Raw genomic sequence first — 17,696 nt, 5'->3', positions numbered from 1 at the left:
ACAACAGATTACAAAGATCAAGAAGACAACAATGGAACATGGGAAGAAGGAAACTAAGAGAGTGCTGATAACATTTGACATCGATGGAACCTTAATTCGAAGCACTGGCCCAACTTCCAACCACCTTCATCGTCAAGCTTTCTCCCATGCTTTGCTCCAAGTCTTTGGAATTGATGGTACTATCGATGTCATTCAGGTTTATCAATTCATAATATAATTTAATCTTTTTTGGGTTTTAATCTTAGATGCCCACTTTCAAATTTTGTTACTTTGTTCTAATTTGGGTGTGTTCTTCATATAATTTGTGCCCAATTTGATTAAGGGTATTATTCATGTTGATGGGTTTTTGATTTTACTATTAAATTGGTTGTTTTTAATATATTTCTTGAAATGGGGTATGTTAATTCGTGATTAAGGAATATTATGTGTAGTTTACAGTCTATATGATCCAGTTTATCTGTCAAAAACTTCTGTAATATGGAAATAACTCGGGTTTCAGAATCTAAAACGTTCCGAAATTGGGAAAGTCTCAAGTCCCAGTCATTTCTAGGCTTCATTAGCTTGGAAACTTGGGGTTTTGGAAACAGGAAAACCTCAAAGTCCTAAAATTGGGGTAGGAATTGAGAATATTTCATTGATCATGTTTATCAATTTTTGATTGTTTGTTTTTTGGCCTTTTTGTGTCAAATTTTAACGGAGTAAAAGGGTTGGCATTTGTTTGCTCTTTTTCTAAATCTATATGATAGTAGCTTCTTCGTGATTGGAGGTCTAATTTAGATACACGTAATATATGGCAATGAAATTGATGGCGAAATTATGGAAGTTTCATTTGGTGCTTGTTCTTTTCCATTAAGAGATATGTAAATAGCAACTTCAAGTTCTAAATTATGAAATTTGGCTACTAGTTGGTTGCTACTTTCTACTTCAAGTTGATTAAACTGCAATTTATTACTATGAGTACACAAGCTTAAGTCTTTTGGCTAATAATAGAGCACTAATATTCTTGTGCAGCATCATGGTTCGACTGATCCTGCAATCCTTGTGAACACGCTTATCCATTATGGGATACCATCTAAGGTTAGTAATTGGTAGCCATTTGGAATTTTGCTGCATTTTTTACTCTCAATGTCATGCCTTTTTGGAACTTATTACTTGCTTTGTTTATGATAGAAAACTACCGTAATTGATATTCATAGTCACTAAGAAAGAACTTGTTTCTGGTCTCTATTGCACTCTTTTATGCGAGGGTAATAATAGAAAAGTACCATTGCAATAGCCAATAGGAGTTTGATACGTATCACATGATTTTTATCGCCAGGCAGGTAACTAATCATTGCACTCTTTTATGTGAAGGCAATTATCTCCTCAAAGTAGTTATATACAGTATAAGTTAAGATGAGGTGAGGCATTTAACATGGTCCCCTAGCTAATATATTATAAGTAAAGGCCCAACTGTCTCAGCGCTTTTGTCTATGAGGGAGATGTTGCTGCTGCTATTACTGGCTCAACATCTAAGAAATTAAGCTACAAGTCGATGACCAAAGTGCTATATAGTACTGTAGTATATGATTGCATAGACTAATTCTTTTGTCCTGATACCCAAATGGTTTAGCTCTGCTTTAGCTATGTAATTTTAGCTGCTAACTGCTTGTTTATATTTGCGCACTAATCCACATGTACATCTGAGTTATGATTCTGTTTTCGTTGCTTATAAAGGTTGCTACTGAAAAGCTCTCGGATTTAAAGTCAAAGATGATTGAGTTTGCCAAGGGTCATGCTAAAGACATTGGAGAAGGTCTTGAAGTGCTTCCTGGTGTTGAATCTCTCCTTCAAACTTTGTCATCAAGAGATGCTATAGTCATTGGACTGGTAAGTGTGCATAGATGCATGTTTCTTGCTTCATACCCTACACAATTCAGCATAACTCTCATTTGGTTGTCAACCACCTGCTCTGAAAATATTAGTTGTGGTCTTTGAAACTTTTTGTACAATTCTCTTTTTGCAAAGTACCTTTTTATTTAGGAAAATTTGTAATTATTAAGTCAACCTTCTGGCCGTCCGCTTTTATTACGTTAAACTTTTGATTATTTTTAAACACGTCAACCTTGTACTACTGTTAACTTATATTACGTTTATTTACTGGTTACCTGTTAAACCCTTAATATTGTTTGAACTTATAGGATGGAAAATCTGACTTGGCATTTTAACCCTTAAAAAATATTTATCATTTAATGATGCCAACTCATCAAGACTATACTCCAATTTTACTGAAAAAAAAGACCTAGTACTATTATACTACAAGTTTCCAAACTCACGATCCTCCTTTTCACCATCTTCCTTTCATCATCATACTACTACTCCATTAAACACAATACTATTCAATTCTTCCTTTAATTTGCCTTTATTCCTTTAATCACCTTATATTCATCTTTTATCTTTAAACTACATTACAACGCACTCCATACTGCAGGTTGTGCATGCCGTAGAAGACGTTTTTTCGAGCATAATTGGGCAAAATTTAAGGTTAGTGAATAATCATTATGAGTTTGTGAATAATCATGACCCTTGCTTTGTGAGAAATCATAGTTTTAGATTATTATTATTATATTATATACAATGAAGTTTAGCAAGAGATTGAATGAAAAAAAATTAAAGTCCAAGGTAGGATTGAAGAAGGCACATACGTGCCACATTAAGACTCATAATTATTCTTCGTTAGGTTCAGGTATACAAATGCGATCATTGTATAAATAATAATAATAATAATAATAATAATAATAATAATAATAATAAAAAAAAAAAAAAATTCAAACATCATTCAAAAAAATTCAAATGTAAAAAAAAAAATGATGTTACAAGGTTAACGTATAAAAAAAAATAATTAAAAGGTTGACGTAATAAAAGCAAAGAATCAAAAGGTTGACTTATTATTTACATAATTTTCATTTTTGGAAAATTACATCAGCATTTTTACCTCCATCTAATACTCCACATAAGCAATTTACCCGTTTTTGCAGGTCATTTTTCTATTTTACGTAATAAAAATTATAGTAGTACAAGGTTGAAGTGTTTAAAAATAATCAAAAGGTTGACGTAATAAAAGCGAACGGCCAAAAGGTTGACTTAATAATTACAAATTTTCCTTTTATTTATTTTAATTATTATTCACCCTGAGGACTTCTCTTGTTATTTCTGCAAGAATACTCAAATAGGAGTTTTAGTTTTGAGTTTGACTTTAATATAATGCATCAGGCGTTCTATATTTCCATTTGCATGTGTACATAAAGTAGTGGGAAATAAAAGAGAAAACTTCCATAGAGCAGTGGGGTAGGGTGGGGGGTCTGGGTACTGATGCTTTGTGTGGTCGTAGGTGGTTCACTGTTCAAGCTACTTTAGAATTCATGGTGATCGACATCTTTTCTCTAAACTATATATCGACTTTGGTTCAAGCTGGTATTCTTTGGATAGGTGCAGTCTGCTAAAAAGGTTTAGCCGCTATGCCTCGGGTGTTAGTTTGTTGGGATAAATAGGAACAATTGGAAATTCTAAGTTCAGTCTATTTCCAGGCAACCTATAAGTTTCTAGATTTATTTTGGTCTGAAGGTACAATGTTATCTGGCTACAACACATGCTTAAATTGAAGGGATTAAAATTGCAATAAATGACCTCTGTTATCCGAATCTGATCACTGTTGCGGCAGAATTCTTTTGTGCTTTTGTCTTAATACCCTCTTTATGCTCTAGGTTACTGGCAACTTGGAAGAGAATGCATGGATGAAGATGGAAGGCTTGGGCATCGAGAAATATTTTAGTGTTCCACATATTGGAGGGTTGGTTGCCTAATCATTTGTATAACTTGATCTTTTTCTGCATTATCCCTGGCTGATTATTACTAGATCTCAGGTTTGGGAGTGATCACATTGACCGAGGTCACCTAGTCAAAATTGCAGCAGAAAGGGCTGAAAAGCTTTTTCCGGGGAAATTTGATTTGCGAGTGCATGTTGGAGATGCAGTATGTAAAATAGTAAAATCTATTACCTTCAAAAAAAGTTTTGATTGTCTAGATATTTGCTTAATTTTTGCTTCATTGCTTCAAACACTACCATGCTGTAATAATAAATGGGAGTAAGATAAAATAGACCATGGCTCTAATTTGCTGGTTGACATGTCTGCTTCTTATGCAGCCAAATGATATTCGAGCAGCTGAATTTGGGGGAGCTTTGGCAATTGGTGTTTGCACTGGCATCTTTGGGAAGGAGGAGCTGGATCAAGCTAGCACTGAAGGAGCCGTCGTTCTCAAAAATCTTTCTGATTGTGAGAGCTTCTTAAATTTGCTGGGTCTTTGAATTTGGCTCTCTTTGTATGCTGGTATTTCAGATGATTACAATAAGTATTGTTGTTCTTAAACTATTGATATGCTTGAGTGGAGTTAAAATTTATGTCATGCAATAATCTTACATTGACTGCCATTTCAAATATTTTGACAATCTTTAGCAGGACTGTTCACAAAGTTTGGGGTAATGAGACGAGGTGGTCAGACATTTAATTTCTTAGCTTTTCCAGTGACTAATATAGTACTTTCAAACGCTCCCTTATTTGCTCCTGCACCTCCCCTCCACCCTTCCCACAAAATAACAGAAAGATGTATATTAGCTGAATTAAGGTTATGTCTTACGAGGTAAAAAAATGGTGAAGCTTTTATAGTTTTATTAATACTAGGGTGGTTGATGTGCGGCCGCGTGCGCCATAGCTAGGCATGTTCGGGTAGCATTAATGAGGGAAAATATGTAGACAAATATTTTTAGGGTATAAATGTCCACTATCCTTAAAGAGTTAAAAGAAAGAGACAATTAACAATGAGGTCTGATGACTGAGAAGATCTGAACTTTTTATGGTCTTGAAATGAACACTTTAAAATCCAGTTATATTGATTATGACAGAGGCCCCCAAGCTATAACATTGGTGGAACTGTGGAAGCCTTTTTGTGCACTGTCTGTACTACATGAACGTTATGAAGCCTTTTTGTGCACTATGTTTGTACTACATAAAGCCTTTCTACATCAGGCTGCTGATGAAATTAGTTCTACTCAGCAATCACGTCACTTGATCTTCCTTTTTTTTTGTCTTTTTTTCCTGGATGGTTCTCTCGTTTATTAATTGAAATCATTGAATATATTATTGCTTGCAATTGAATGACCCTTTACATTTTGAAACTATAATAATGGCTAATGACAAAGATACGGGGTATAATAATTGAGTAGTGGGAGCATTTTGCTGATGCCATATATGGAGTAGTTAAAAGTAGCAATCATTCACAGTTTTTGGTGTAATTTAAAGTTAGGAAAAAAGTTTTCCATTTGCCATTTTCAAAAGGAATATAAAATATTGAAGTTCATTGACTTCTGACTGGTCAACTACTATTTGATATTCTATGTACTGTTTTGCTATGCTTATTCATTCCTTTTGATAGAAGTCCGGAAGTCTATAAAGTATTCATAATTTATATAAATGGGTGTATGAAATATGCCGAATATGCCCTGTGACTTAGAACATTTAAACAAGGTAGAACCTTGTCTTTTGAACTCTGTCTGCATCTTTCTCTACAAACTACCTTGTCAGAACCAACAAACACTCAGACGAAATAGAGATGGAACAAGGGAAAAAGGAAATTAAGAAAATACTGGTTACATTTGACATTGATGGAACCTTAATTCAAAGTGATGGGACCAACTCTAACCATTTCTATCAAGCTTTCTCCTATGCTATCCTGCAAGTCTTTGGAATTCATGGTACTATCGACGTTATTCAGGTGCTTCATTCATTATCTCATTCTTCAAGCATTTTGTTCATATTGCATATTATAAATGATTAAATGTCCACTTTATGGTCGTTTTTACTTCTGTATGATTAAGGTTATTATCATTGGTAATTGGCCTCGCCTTATTTTTGTCTTAATTAGTTTGGGTTTTGCTGATTAATAATAATGAGTTATATAGATTAAGATGAAAGTTGAGCAGAATTTCCTAGTATTGGGTGGTTTTCCTTAACATGGAATGTGTTAGGTTTGCTGTGATATTCATTAACTGATACATGATGCTGTTAGCATCTCAAAGTTTGGTCAGAAATTATCAATAGCTGAACGACTAATCAACCATGTATGTCCGTGATTATTTTCCCATTTGATCATTCCTGTAATATGTCACATCCATTTTAATGTAAGCCTGTAAAAGAGCTGAAACACAAATGTCATAGCTGTGGATATGATGGACTGCAAATGGTGATGTAACTTCTGTTGGTAACTCTCTGCTGTGAAAAACATAGTAGTTGATAACCTGTTAGATAAAAAAAAAATTATTACAGGTTTAGTGTATATTTGACTCCTTGGCCCTTGCCCATTTGCCCTGCCCTAGGCTTCTAGGCAAGTGCCAATTAGAGGCATTGGGCAGGGCAGCAGTATGATGCAACATGATGTTTAACTTACAAATTTCTGGGTTTTGATTGTACTAAATCATGTTAGTGTTCATCTTCATGCCTGTTTACTTTGATTAAAAAAATGGTTGAATGCAAGAACTTGAACAATGAATGTTGTAGCTGGTGGATATTGCTACTGTATGCTTACTGCTTCAAGTTTTGTTAATTACTTTCCTTCCCCCCATTTTTTAGAATTAATGGAAGCTAAATCATTGTTTTATTGATATAATCCTAATGTTTTTTTTCCAGCCTCATGGTTCGACTGATCCTGCAATCCTTGTGAACACGCTTGTCCACTACGGTATATCATCTGAGGTTGGTAGCTTTCTGGTATTACTGCATTTTTGTTGTTTTACTATCATTTTATTATTGCAATGTAATTTTTTTTTGTAACGTCTGCTGTATTAAATTTTCCGCACTTTGGTCTGGAAGACATCTCTGAATTTTCCGTTGCATTCTACCTATATGGTTTCCTCGCTTTGGCTTTAGTTACTAGTATTCCTACTTTGGAACTAGGCCAGATAAGTGTGCTTCAAATTTATGTTTCATTCTCAATTGATGCAAAGAAGAGGTATAGCCTTGTAGGTCTTCAACGCCAGTTTGTTTTATTAAACATAGAGTTCCTGTTCACTTAAATTTAAACAAGTCATCAACTCATCAAAGGTTTAGGTTGATAAGTCCTTAATTGATATCATGTTGTGCTATATGGAGTAAGTTATAAGCAAGACAAAGAGATGGACTATAAACAAAGAAAATGCTTATTACTTGATTACTTCATTCCATATATAAACAAATTAAATTGTAGGATATATGTCAAGAACCAAACAACTAACTAAAGCTAATAACTATGAACACTATCCATGATCTGATAAACTAGTACCATGGCTAACCGACTACCAACTAAATCTCAGCAACCTAAAATGAGCCTACGTATTGATTGATAACATAAAATACTCATGCTCCTATATATATACCACTGTATAACTGGCCCATCTAGTAACTTCCACTAGAATGAGGAAATATATTAACTCCTCTCGAACTATACTACTTTGAAGATCTGACACCACACCTTTCTTTCAATTCGGTGACATTCATTACACCATTTACTGATATTTTTCTGATCATCCGTTTTGACAATATCTTGATTAATTTTCTTCTTGTTGTATCAAGGTTGCTACTGAAAAGCTCCCGATTTTGATGTCAAAGATGACTGAATATGCAAAGGCTCACGCTGAAGACCTAGGAAAGGGCCTTGAATTGCTTCCTGGTGTTGAATCTCTTCTTCAAACCTTGTCATCAATGAATAATGTAATCATTGGTTTGGTGAGTTCATATAGACATTTTCTCCTTGGTATATTTAACAATTTCTTTTATCTGCTGTTTTACTTTGTTGTGAGTCTTGTGCTCCACAAAATTTTAACCTATTCACTCATTATTGTGACCTCTCGTTATTAGGAATAGGATATCTCTCCTATCTCCTGCGTTGATACAAATATCATTATAAATGAAAATAATTATTCAAATTTAAGCATGGTCTTTTTGATAGATATCATAATTTATGAGTATCAAGAAAATTAACCTGCTAATTGGCAAGGCTGTGGCCTGTGGGTGCTGATATATTTACTCCTGATGCTTTAATTTGGTAGTTGTCTGACTGTGTTCAGCTTAAACTGTGAGTAGCTTTGATTGCATTCGACTTGTCTGATTCTGTCCTACAAGGTTCTGAAGTTTGCTTTAACCTTTATGTCTCGTTACTCCTGCTATCAGGTTACAGGTAACTTGGAAGAGACTGCATGGATGAAATTGGATGCCTTGGGTATCAAGAAGTATTTTAGTGTTCCGCATTTTGGAGGGTTAGTCAAAAAAACATGTCAACCATAACTATTTTGTTAGGTTTTCCATAATTGATGATAGTTCATTTTTCAGATTTGGGAGCGATCACATGGATCGAGGTCATCTCATCAAAATTGCAGCAGAAAGGGCTGAAAATCTATATCCTGGGAAATTTGATTCCCGACTGCATGTTGGAGACACAGTATGTGGAGAATCTACTCCCTATAACTTTGCTTATTAGATAAGTTGCTTCCTATGCTCCTGTGATTACCTGCAGGCTGCAGAACCTTTTTTTTTTTTTTTTTTTTTTTCAAAAAGATGATCTAGTGTTCTGAATTATTTGGATATTCTTTCGCAGCCAAACGATATCATAGCAGCTGAATGTGAGGGAGCTTTGGCAATAGGAGTTTGCACTGGCATTTTCAGAAAGGAGGAGCTGGAGCAAGTCAGCAATAGAGGTGCTGTGATTCTTCAAGATCTCTGTGATCATAAGAGCTTCATAAATTTGCTAGTAATATAAGTTGAATTATATTAATGCATGCTGCATTATGTAAGCAATGGGTTGCAATATGTCCTGTTAATCTGTTATGCCGTAAATAACATCTAAGTTTATCATTTCAAATCTTAATCTGAATGCTCTTTAAAGCTTGAAATCAGCCAAATTCAGTTATTCACCTAGTTTGGCCATGCTATGATGAGTAATTTCATGTATATGCTCTTTCACCTCCCTGTTTTGGAGGAGCTTCCTTGTTGTAATTGTTGGTATTTGAAGCAAAGTATCTCTTTTCAAAGATGTACATCCAAAACTTAAGTTGACTTGTACCAATTGTCACTCCCAAATTTTGTATATCCTTTTTTTTTCCCCTCCACACTTTAATTGTTCCACTATTCATATGTTTCATTTTGATTAGGGGTGATGCTTTATAACTAAGAAAAAAAATAAAGTCATGTGAGATATTGTTAGATTTGCCTCATTTTTTCTTTTTTCTGTAATATAATGTAAGATATTAGTTATTTAAATATTAAATTGGCAAGTTTGAAATAAGAAGTGTTTTCTTCGAAATTAGGTTAGGGCCTACCAACCCATTTTTCAACTCCTTGTATCTTTGACATTCTCCTGTATCAATTTTAATTTTGGACAGATTAACAATATTGTGATATACTGATATGCATTGCAGTAACTTCTATAGCTAAAGACACGAACACATGATCCGTGTTCGGGGGTAATTGTTGCAGCTCTCTAGTTATCCAACACAAAAGAATATTCAGGGAACCTGAACCACACTAAGCAACAGATATCCTGAATATTTTCTTGCCAGCAAAACATAATTTACAAAGAACAAGGGCAGGGGATAAAAGATTAAAGAGAGCTTTACATTATACTAATACTCTGTATGTATACCTTGGCAATTGCTAGGCTGAGATTTTAATTACATGTTGGAAGATTAATTTTTCATTCTTTTTGCCTTTTAAGTGAGACAGAAAGAAGAAAATTTGGATATGTTTTTTTTACTGTACATAATTTACATCTGGCTTTTTCTGGTGATTTCAGATGAATAATTTTACCTTATTCTGTACAATTTTCTGACTGATTTATCAACCCTTTTGGCAGAAGTACAGAAAGCTTGAAACTAATCTCAGTTATATGACTAAATTCTTCTTAAATACATGGATTATGTTAAGTAATTATAGTAAACCCAGAAAGGAGCTTCTGTTTTATCCTTTGGCAAACTTTGAATATAGAGGTAAAATCTTGACAGTTCCTCTATTGATACTGCCTCTGCATCTATTACTTCAGATTCACTTGTCAGAACCCATAAATCCTCTGACTTTACTCTTTTTAATCCTCCTCTGCAGAAGGGGCATGATGCAGACTTTGTATTCCTACAGTTTTTGAACAGAGAAAAAGTCAGCTATCCATTCATTCTTAAAAAGAAATATGTGCTGTACAAACTAAAAAAATAACGCGGTTATTTGACTCATACCCTACTCAAGAGTCAAGACACGTTCTTATAGCCTTTAAAAATAAGTTTCAGGATAAATAAGTTCAATTTTAAGGAGTTCTTGTGCAAAGAACGAAACTTGAGTGTCAATAAACATCAAATGTGGAACCTTAAAAACGTTATGATGGATGTATGTTGCAAGGTCACACTCAAGAACGAAAGCTATTTTATTTAGTTTTTCGACTTGTTAATCTTGGGTGCAACCTCGTAATACTTTTGACAGTGTTGGGCGGTAAAAAAAAAAAAAAAAAAAAGTTTTACCAGTTGCGGTAACAGTTGATGCACATTGCATGACAGCAGCCGGGCAAGACCATTTTAGTAGTCGGCACCAAACATATCCCACATTCATCCTCTCTTTCTTGATCAATCACATTTTGAAGCCTACCATTACCATGCCCTAATAAATTCTCTTTGTCACCACTTTTCTTGGTCAAATTTATTCTACTTTGGCGCTCCACCAAATCATTGTGAAGCCTTGTTAGGGAAGGAAGTATGATAGCTGCCAATTTTCACATTGATTAAAGCAAATTAGCACGATACAATAATAATATTAATGAGCGATGATATATCCATCTCAAATGTGAGCAAAAACGACCAAATCTTTGGAACACTTTTAAAATCAAGTTTTTTGCCATGTATTGCGATAGGATGACTATAGTATTATGTACTCCGTAATTATTTAATGATCTTGTTATTTAATTAATGTACATACCATAGAATTCTCTAACTGTTGCCTTGCTTCCTTGGGTGGATATATTGGTTCTTCCATCTGGATAAACCTATATTGAAAAATTCAACGAATTTGATTAATTAAACTAGCTTAATTAAAAATTTGTTTGCTTGGGAAACAATCTTTCATGTTGACATCCCCAAATTAATACATGTATGTAGTTATGAATTCGATTCTCTATTTTTACAACCAAGAGTCCAAGATAGCATATTTGGAGACGTTTACTTATGTATGAGTACGGCTTAAACAAGACAAACAACACCAAAGACCCATTTCCTAAGAAATTCTACTTCCTACACTCGCGTTTCAGAAACCTAATAAACCCAATAGTCTTACATGTATTGTAGAATAGCGAGTTTAAAATTAACGAATGTAATAGCAAAACATCAAAGGATAAAATAATCGCGAACAAACATAAAACATTAATTTTTTAAACAAATGGTTAAGAAGAAAGACCAACCTCGTATATTAGAATGTTAAATAGATTGAAGTAAAGAGGAAAAAAGCAGGAACAAGAACTATCAAGCCATTGGAGCAAAAGATAAAGCAAAGGTGACAATTGATTGTACTCCAATTTCATATGAAGACAGACACCTTTTTTTGGTTTTGGAATTGCAGCTACCCTGTAAACAATAATTTATAAAAACAAATTAATTTTAACATAACATTTCATAAATCAATATTTTTGTTACCTTTTCTAAGACTATATAACTTTTTTTTTTTTTTTTTTTTTTGGACATAATCTATACATAAATATTAAGTAACGGATAATACAGAATTAGGTAAGCCTTCGCCCCGTTGACAACTAGGCACCAACGGGGCGAAGGCTTAAAGCATAAGATCATGTACTTACAGGGCATTAGCATGTTGTATATCAGCTTCTAGCTCCTTGAGTAAATCTTGGTATGAAGACCTTCCTACTTGGTAATACACCATTTCCATTTTTTCTAAGTAAGAAACTAAGAATAAAAATTTAAACAAAGTTTAATAGCTATATGTTTTTCTAGGAAGTGTTTAGGGATGTTATTTTAGAAAAATATATGGTTTTCAGGGAATAGAGGAGAGAAAGAAAGCTCAAACTTTGAGTTTATATATAAATATTAAATGGGAGATTGTGTCTAATAGTGAGTAATAATTAATTAAGGTGGCAAAGTATGATTTGTGCTCCTCATTATCTTCTTGTGTTTTGGAATATATTTCCTTCTTTTAAAGACAAAAGCAGATTCTATGTGGAATTAAGGGGTAGTATAATTAATTGTTGTTGGTAGATGATTTTTTATTTTATTTTTATAAATAGATTATGTTATGGACCAATTCAATTGATGGAAATTTAAATTAGTTAGAATCTTTTTTTTTTTTTTCAAAATTAAATATTATTGGTAATTGTATGACTTTAGACAATATTATAATTTTCAAACTTTAGTCATATCTCCCGTGTCCTAAAAGAAAAGGGCTTAGCCTAAGGGCTTTTTTACTTCAGCTTAATTTCAGTTCAATTCAGTTCAGTTCAACTTCTAATTTTCTTTTCTCGTAAAAAATTCATTTCAGCTCTATTCAGTTCAGTTCAGTTTAATTCAGTTCAGTTCAACTCTAATCAGTTCAGTTCAGTAAACATTAACAAACCCTAAGCCAATTATTTATTTATTTATTTATTTTTTTTTTTTTTTGGAAGGTTGACTTAAATAAATGGCGTTAAAGGTAGAGAAGTTGGGAAGTTGGGAGAAACATAGCCAGCCACTAGACATCACCCCTTGATAATCTGGCCTATACTTGCAAAAGTTGCAATTAATGTCAACCATTTTGCTCTTTTTGGAAAAAATAATACGGATTAGATTACTAGTAATAGATTATTCGTACAATCTTTGGTAATATATTGTTTGTTTCTTGTTAACTAAGAATATTCCCAGTTTTTTATTTATTTATTTTTTATTATTATTTTTTTAATAAATACTAGGCATTTTAATATTCTCTACCATTTGTAATTGTGTACTCATTGGATTTTTTTTCTTTTTCTTTTTCCCTTATTTTTTAATATTTGCCTATGACAGTTTATTATACTCCTATCAAAAAATAATTAAAGATTGCTCAGTTTCTTGTGTTATACCATAAGAACTTCGTATTCACTTTTCACGGACAATGAGTGTCAATGATCAATATTGAGTTTTTATTTTTATTTTAATTTTTTTCTATAATAACACATAGATTTTGATTAGGGTAATATATATTATAGGAACCAATATGGGTTCAAAAAGCTTAATTATGCTGGCTTGATAAATATTGGTAAAATTGTACAGTAACACTTGCATTTGAACTCCATTTAATTCTCAAGTTATATATAATAGTTTATTATTTCAATTAAAGTTCATTATTAATGGGTTGAATAGGAATGGCTAAGATGAAGATAAGGCAACACTTTTTTATTCGTCCTTCAATATCTCACTTGTTTACCAAAGAGTCTACTATTGTTGATTTTGTCTTTTTTTTTTTTTTTTAATTTCTGTTTTACTTTTAATTAGGAGTATTATTTTGTTAAATCCCTCTTAAATTATGTATTTTTTAAAAATAATTATTTAAATCTTTGGGGATATCTGATGTGTGGTGCTGTGATGTACTCTGTAGTTTATAAGCCTTACAAGTCAAACTCAAACTCAATGTAACTTCATAATTCTACCACTTATTATTGTGTCATCATTTATTACATTATTAAGTTTCACATATTTCACTTTTTATTTACAAATTGATTTTCTACAGAGTAGTATCAGCAAGAGTACTCGTACTATAGAGTACATATTTGTATTGAATTTTAAATCCAATTCTTTATAAAACAAATGAGAGGTCAAACAAATCATTGTTGTTGTTCAAAAAAAAAAAAAAAAAAAAAAAAAAAATCATTGTTGGACAAGGCTTAACCATATCAGGCAATAGAGGTTTTTCAGTACGGCAAGCCACATGGTGCGACAGGGGTTATTTGTAGGGTGTTACTTGTATTCTAGGGTTACTTATATGAGTTATTTGTATTTTGAGGCTACTTGTATGAGTAACTTGTAGGGTGTTACTTGTATTATGAGGTTACTTGTATGGGTTACTTGTATTGTGGGGTTACTTGTAAGTGTTACTTGTATTCTGAGTAACTTCTACAAGTAACTCCAGACCAAAACTCATACCAAACCAGTAACACCCTACAAGTAACCCCTGACCAAAACCAGTAACATCCATACAAGTAACATCTGACAAAACCAGTAACACCCTACAAGTAACCCCTGACCAAAACCAGTAACACCCATACAAGTAACCCCAAATACAAGTAACACCTATAAGTAACCCCCGACAAAACCAGTAACACCCTACAAGTAATTCCTGCCGCATCATGTGGCCAGCCGCATACAAAAATTTGTGATCAGGCAAACGATAAATAATTTTATTTTTTTATAAATAACTTCATTATTGGTAAATGGTAATTACTACTACTACGGAATACATATTGTTTTACATTTACGAGCAAAATTAAATATCAAATTCCATCTAAAATAGTACTCCGTATGTAGATTTAAACATCATATTTAGGGCCTGTCCACTTCACCTTAATTTCAATTCAGTTTAGTTCAGCTTTAATCAGTCTTAGTTCAGCTCCTAATTTCCTTCTCTCATAAAATATTCATTTCAGCTCTATTCAGTTCAGTTCAACTTCATTCAGTTCAGTTCAGCTCCTAATTTCTTTCTCTCATAAAATATTCATTTCAGCTCTATTCAATTCAGTTCAGCTCAGTTCTGTAAATGTGAACATGCCCTTAGGTGAAGAGGTAATATTGTAATAATAAGTCGATTTTATAAAATGAAATAACTCAATAGTTATAGCATTTCATACTACTCCGTATTAAAATGAAGTAATCTATAATTGTAAATGAAATTCCCCTATATGGAAGAGAATTCATTGAAAGAACAAATGTAGTTAGATAAAGTTGATACCCTCAAGGGGAAAAGACTATTAAATAAGGACACTCAAATACTCAATGACATAATTTGAGGAAACCTTAACTCAAACCCATTTTTAAACGAGACCATAATAATGCAATTATGATTGCAACCAAGAACTCAGAAATACAACTGTAATATAGAAACACAAAACAAGTAATCCAGACTATTTAGCCAATTTAATCTAGTAATCATTATATTCATAATTTCCTTTGAAGCAAGATTAATAAACTAGGGAGTGCCATTCAAACTAGCTAGACAAGGTACTAATGACCTGAAAGTTACGTATCCTACCGATATTGACTGATCTCTTTTATAAGACTCCTAAATCGAACCCAAACAAATGTCCTAAGGTAGTTGTCGCCTTTAATCATGAAAAATATCATATACGAGAATGAAAATGTACTTAATTTTTCCGATTTTATATAAACTTTCAATCACATTAATCATGATGATCCTCTAGCAACTGCTTCATGCCCACCTTAATTTTACGCTTTTAAATGCTAATCACATCAATCAATTCCAAATTCGGCTAATCAATTCGATCATAAATAGAAATCGACCTCCAATCGGCCATTATACCATTTAGATTAGCATCGAGAGGACTAGATCGAATAAAACACATCTTCATCACAAGCACTACATCACACGAGTTTCCAAACTTAAATTAAAAAAAAAAAAAAAAAAAAAAAAAAAAAAAAAAAACCAATGAACAAATCTGCACTATAAACAAAAATATTCTCTTGTAAATTGCTGGTTTGAAATTACAATAACACCTTTAATATATGCCAAAGGAAAATATAATGAACCGTAATAAGTAAATCAAAGTAAAAAAAAAAAAAAAAACAATAACTAAACAATATATGTTTAAAACCTAAAATAAAATAGTAAATTGATTATTAATGAATCAAACCCGAGGAATAACCTTGGCTCTCAATGGATTCTTCATGATCACAGTAAACTCAAGCTTCTCAGTAAAGTCAACCTTACTATTTTCCGGAAATGCCCTCCATTCAAATTCTTGGACCAACCTTGCAATCAATAAATTCACATGTATTGTTGCCATACTTAGACCCGGACACACACGTCTACCCGCCCCAAATGGTATCATTTTCACTTCTCGTACCCCCGTGATATCCGCATCCTCCCCACCCGTTAAAAACCGCTCCGGGTCAAAATTTTCCGGGTTTTTCCAAAGTTTCGGATCCTCCGATATCCCGGGTAAAAATAATTCCACATTGCACCCTGTGGGGATATGATATCCCCCCAGGGTAGCGGGCTCAGTGACCGCGTGAGTTAGTGAAAAGTAAGTCGGAGGGTGTTTTCGTAAAAGCTCCTTGACAAAGGCATGCAAGTAAGGCATCTTATCGAGGTCCCCCTCTTCAACGGGCCGGGTACCCACTACGGATCGGATCTCATTATACATTCTCTCTTGCAATGTCGGGTTCTCAATCATCCGGGCCACGGCCCATTCGATAGCGGTCGCGGTAGTATCAGTCCCCCCGTTGATAAACTCCGAACACAGGGTCACTATCTCGGGCTCAGTCGGGCCCGAGTTCCGACCCTCAACCTTGACTTCAAACAGCGTGTCGAGATACGAGAACGGCATCGCAGTAGGATCCGAATCAACCCCGGCCCGAAGAATGGCCCGTCGCTGTTCGATAAACGGGCGAAGCGTCTCGATTTGCTTCTTCCGAACCTCCAAAGCTTCCTTACGTTGCTTGGAGAAAAAGAAGCTAAGAATAGGGAGAAAGTCGTCAATTCGCGGGTTCACCGTAATCAACACCTCCTTTAGCGTGTGATCAATTATATCGATAGTTTCCTCACTCATATGAACTCCGAAACACATCGACAACAATATCGTAAACACTGCGAAACGAGCGTTCTTCAGCACGTAAACGACGCCGTTTGGGTCCTTCTCGGCCTCGGCTTTGATCCTTTCAATGAACTTATCCATTGCAACATTACGCACACCTTTGAACTCCTTTAGCCTAGACGAGCTAAGACCGTTTTGAACCATGTTTTTCCTAAGGGACCGCCAAACCGGACCGTAAGTTGCGGCATTGACTGTAAACTTGTTGCAGCTAAAGATCCCTCGAGTCGGGGTCTCGGCGGGTCGGGTGGCGAACACCTGACCCTTTTCGATGAGCGCCTCGTGTGCCAACTCGGCGCTGCTGACTATAATCAAAGTACGTGACCCCATCTTGAGTGTAAAGATGGGGCCGTAAATTGGTTTTAGGTCTCTTACGTATTCAAAGAAGTATTTCCCCGAGTTGGCAACCTGGAATAGGTTGCCAACTATAGGCCATCCGGGAGGGCCTGGGGGAAGTGTACGCCTTCCCCCAGACCTCGATGATGATTTGACCTTTCCCTTAGAGGAGGAGGAGGAGGATTTGTTTTGAGTGAAGATGAACCCAAAGGAAAGAGTTGTAATCAAAAGGATTGCTAAGGAGATAAAAATGAGGTGATAGTAAGAAGAGAAATCCATGATTGTATGTATTTACACTCTGTATAGCACAGTGTGTGGTAGTGGTAAGGGGTGTAAACGAGCCGAGCCGAGTATTTAGAGAAGTGAGTGAGTAAAGAGAGATAGTAGTTGTTGCATCATAAGAGAAGTGGAATGGTGGGTAGGAGTTAGAAGAAGAAGAGGGGGGGTATAAGAAATGGAAAATGCTGGAAAATTTAGGT

General features: G+C 34.2%; 3 protein-coding genes and 1 pseudogene across 7 annotated transcripts; 2 read left to right on the top strand and 2 right to left on the bottom strand.

Moving 5' to 3' along the window:
* Positions 1 to 5,734, top strand: LOC145640527 (uncharacterized). Of its 4 annotated transcripts, XM_081691798.1 has the most exons (7): positions 1 to 196; positions 1,012 to 1,077; positions 1,717 to 1,869; positions 3,744 to 3,829; positions 3,903 to 4,023; positions 4,184 to 4,313; positions 5,619 to 5,734. In XM_081691798.1, coding segments are annotated over exons 1-7 (723 nt in total). In that variant the 5' UTR covers positions 1 to 31; the 3' UTR covers positions 5,621 to 5,734. The 4 variants fall into 4 exon arrangements, with proteins under 4 accessions (XP_081547924.1, XP_081547919.1, XP_081547916.1 ...); XM_081691793.1 differs by lacking the exon at positions 5,619 to 5,734 and having other exon boundaries at positions 3,903 to 4,011; positions 4,184 to 4,477; XM_081691790.1 differs by lacking the exon at positions 5,619 to 5,734 and having other exon boundaries at positions 4,184 to 4,477.
* On the top strand, positions 4,619 to 9,613 carry LOC145640552 (uncharacterized). 2 transcript variants are annotated; one of them, XM_081691813.1, is made up of 7 exons: positions 4,619 to 5,808; positions 6,720 to 6,785; positions 7,641 to 7,793; positions 8,238 to 8,323; positions 8,397 to 8,505; positions 8,662 to 8,761; positions 9,482 to 9,613. In XM_081691813.1, exons 1-7 carry the CDS (start codon positions 5,647 to 5,649, stop codon positions 9,511 to 9,513), a joined length of 708 nt encoding a protein of 235 aa, XP_081547939.1. In that variant the 5' UTR covers positions 4,619 to 5,646; the 3' UTR covers positions 9,514 to 9,613. The 2 variants fall into 2 exon arrangements, with proteins under 2 accessions (XP_081547939.1, XP_081547933.1); XM_081691807.1 differs by lacking the exon at positions 9,482 to 9,613 and having other exon boundaries at positions 8,662 to 9,436.
* Positions 9,614 to 9,657: 44 nt separating this feature from the next.
* LOC145640518 (E3 ubiquitin-protein ligase AIRP2-like) lies at positions 9,658 to 12,102 on the bottom strand. Its single transcript, XM_081691784.1, has 5 exons — positions 11,890 to 12,102; positions 11,497 to 11,659; positions 11,019 to 11,085; positions 10,568 to 10,805; positions 9,658 to 10,187 (listed from the first exon to the last, which is right to left on the bottom strand). The coding sequence occupies exons 1-5, from the start codon at positions 11,976 to 11,978 to the stop codon at positions 9,977 to 9,979; spliced, it is 768 nt and encodes a 255-aa protein (XP_081547910.1). The 5' UTR covers positions 11,979 to 12,102; the 3' UTR covers positions 9,658 to 9,976.
* Positions 12,103 to 15,732: 3,630 nt separating this feature from the next.
* On the bottom strand, positions 15,733 to 17,680 carry LOC145636032 (cytochrome P450 77A2 pseudogene; annotated as a pseudogene).
* Between the last annotated feature and the right edge of the window lie 16 nt (positions 17,681 to 17,696).

This window comes from Chenopodium album, chromosome 1 (genome assembly GCF_948465745.1).
Source record: "Chenopodium album chromosome 1, dcCheAlbu1.1, whole genome shotgun sequence".
NCBI lineage: Eukaryota > Viridiplantae > Streptophyta > Magnoliopsida > Caryophyllales > Amaranthaceae > Chenopodium > Chenopodium album.
Note: the sequence above shows the minus strand (reverse complement) of the source record. Positions and strands in the feature narration are given on the sequence as shown.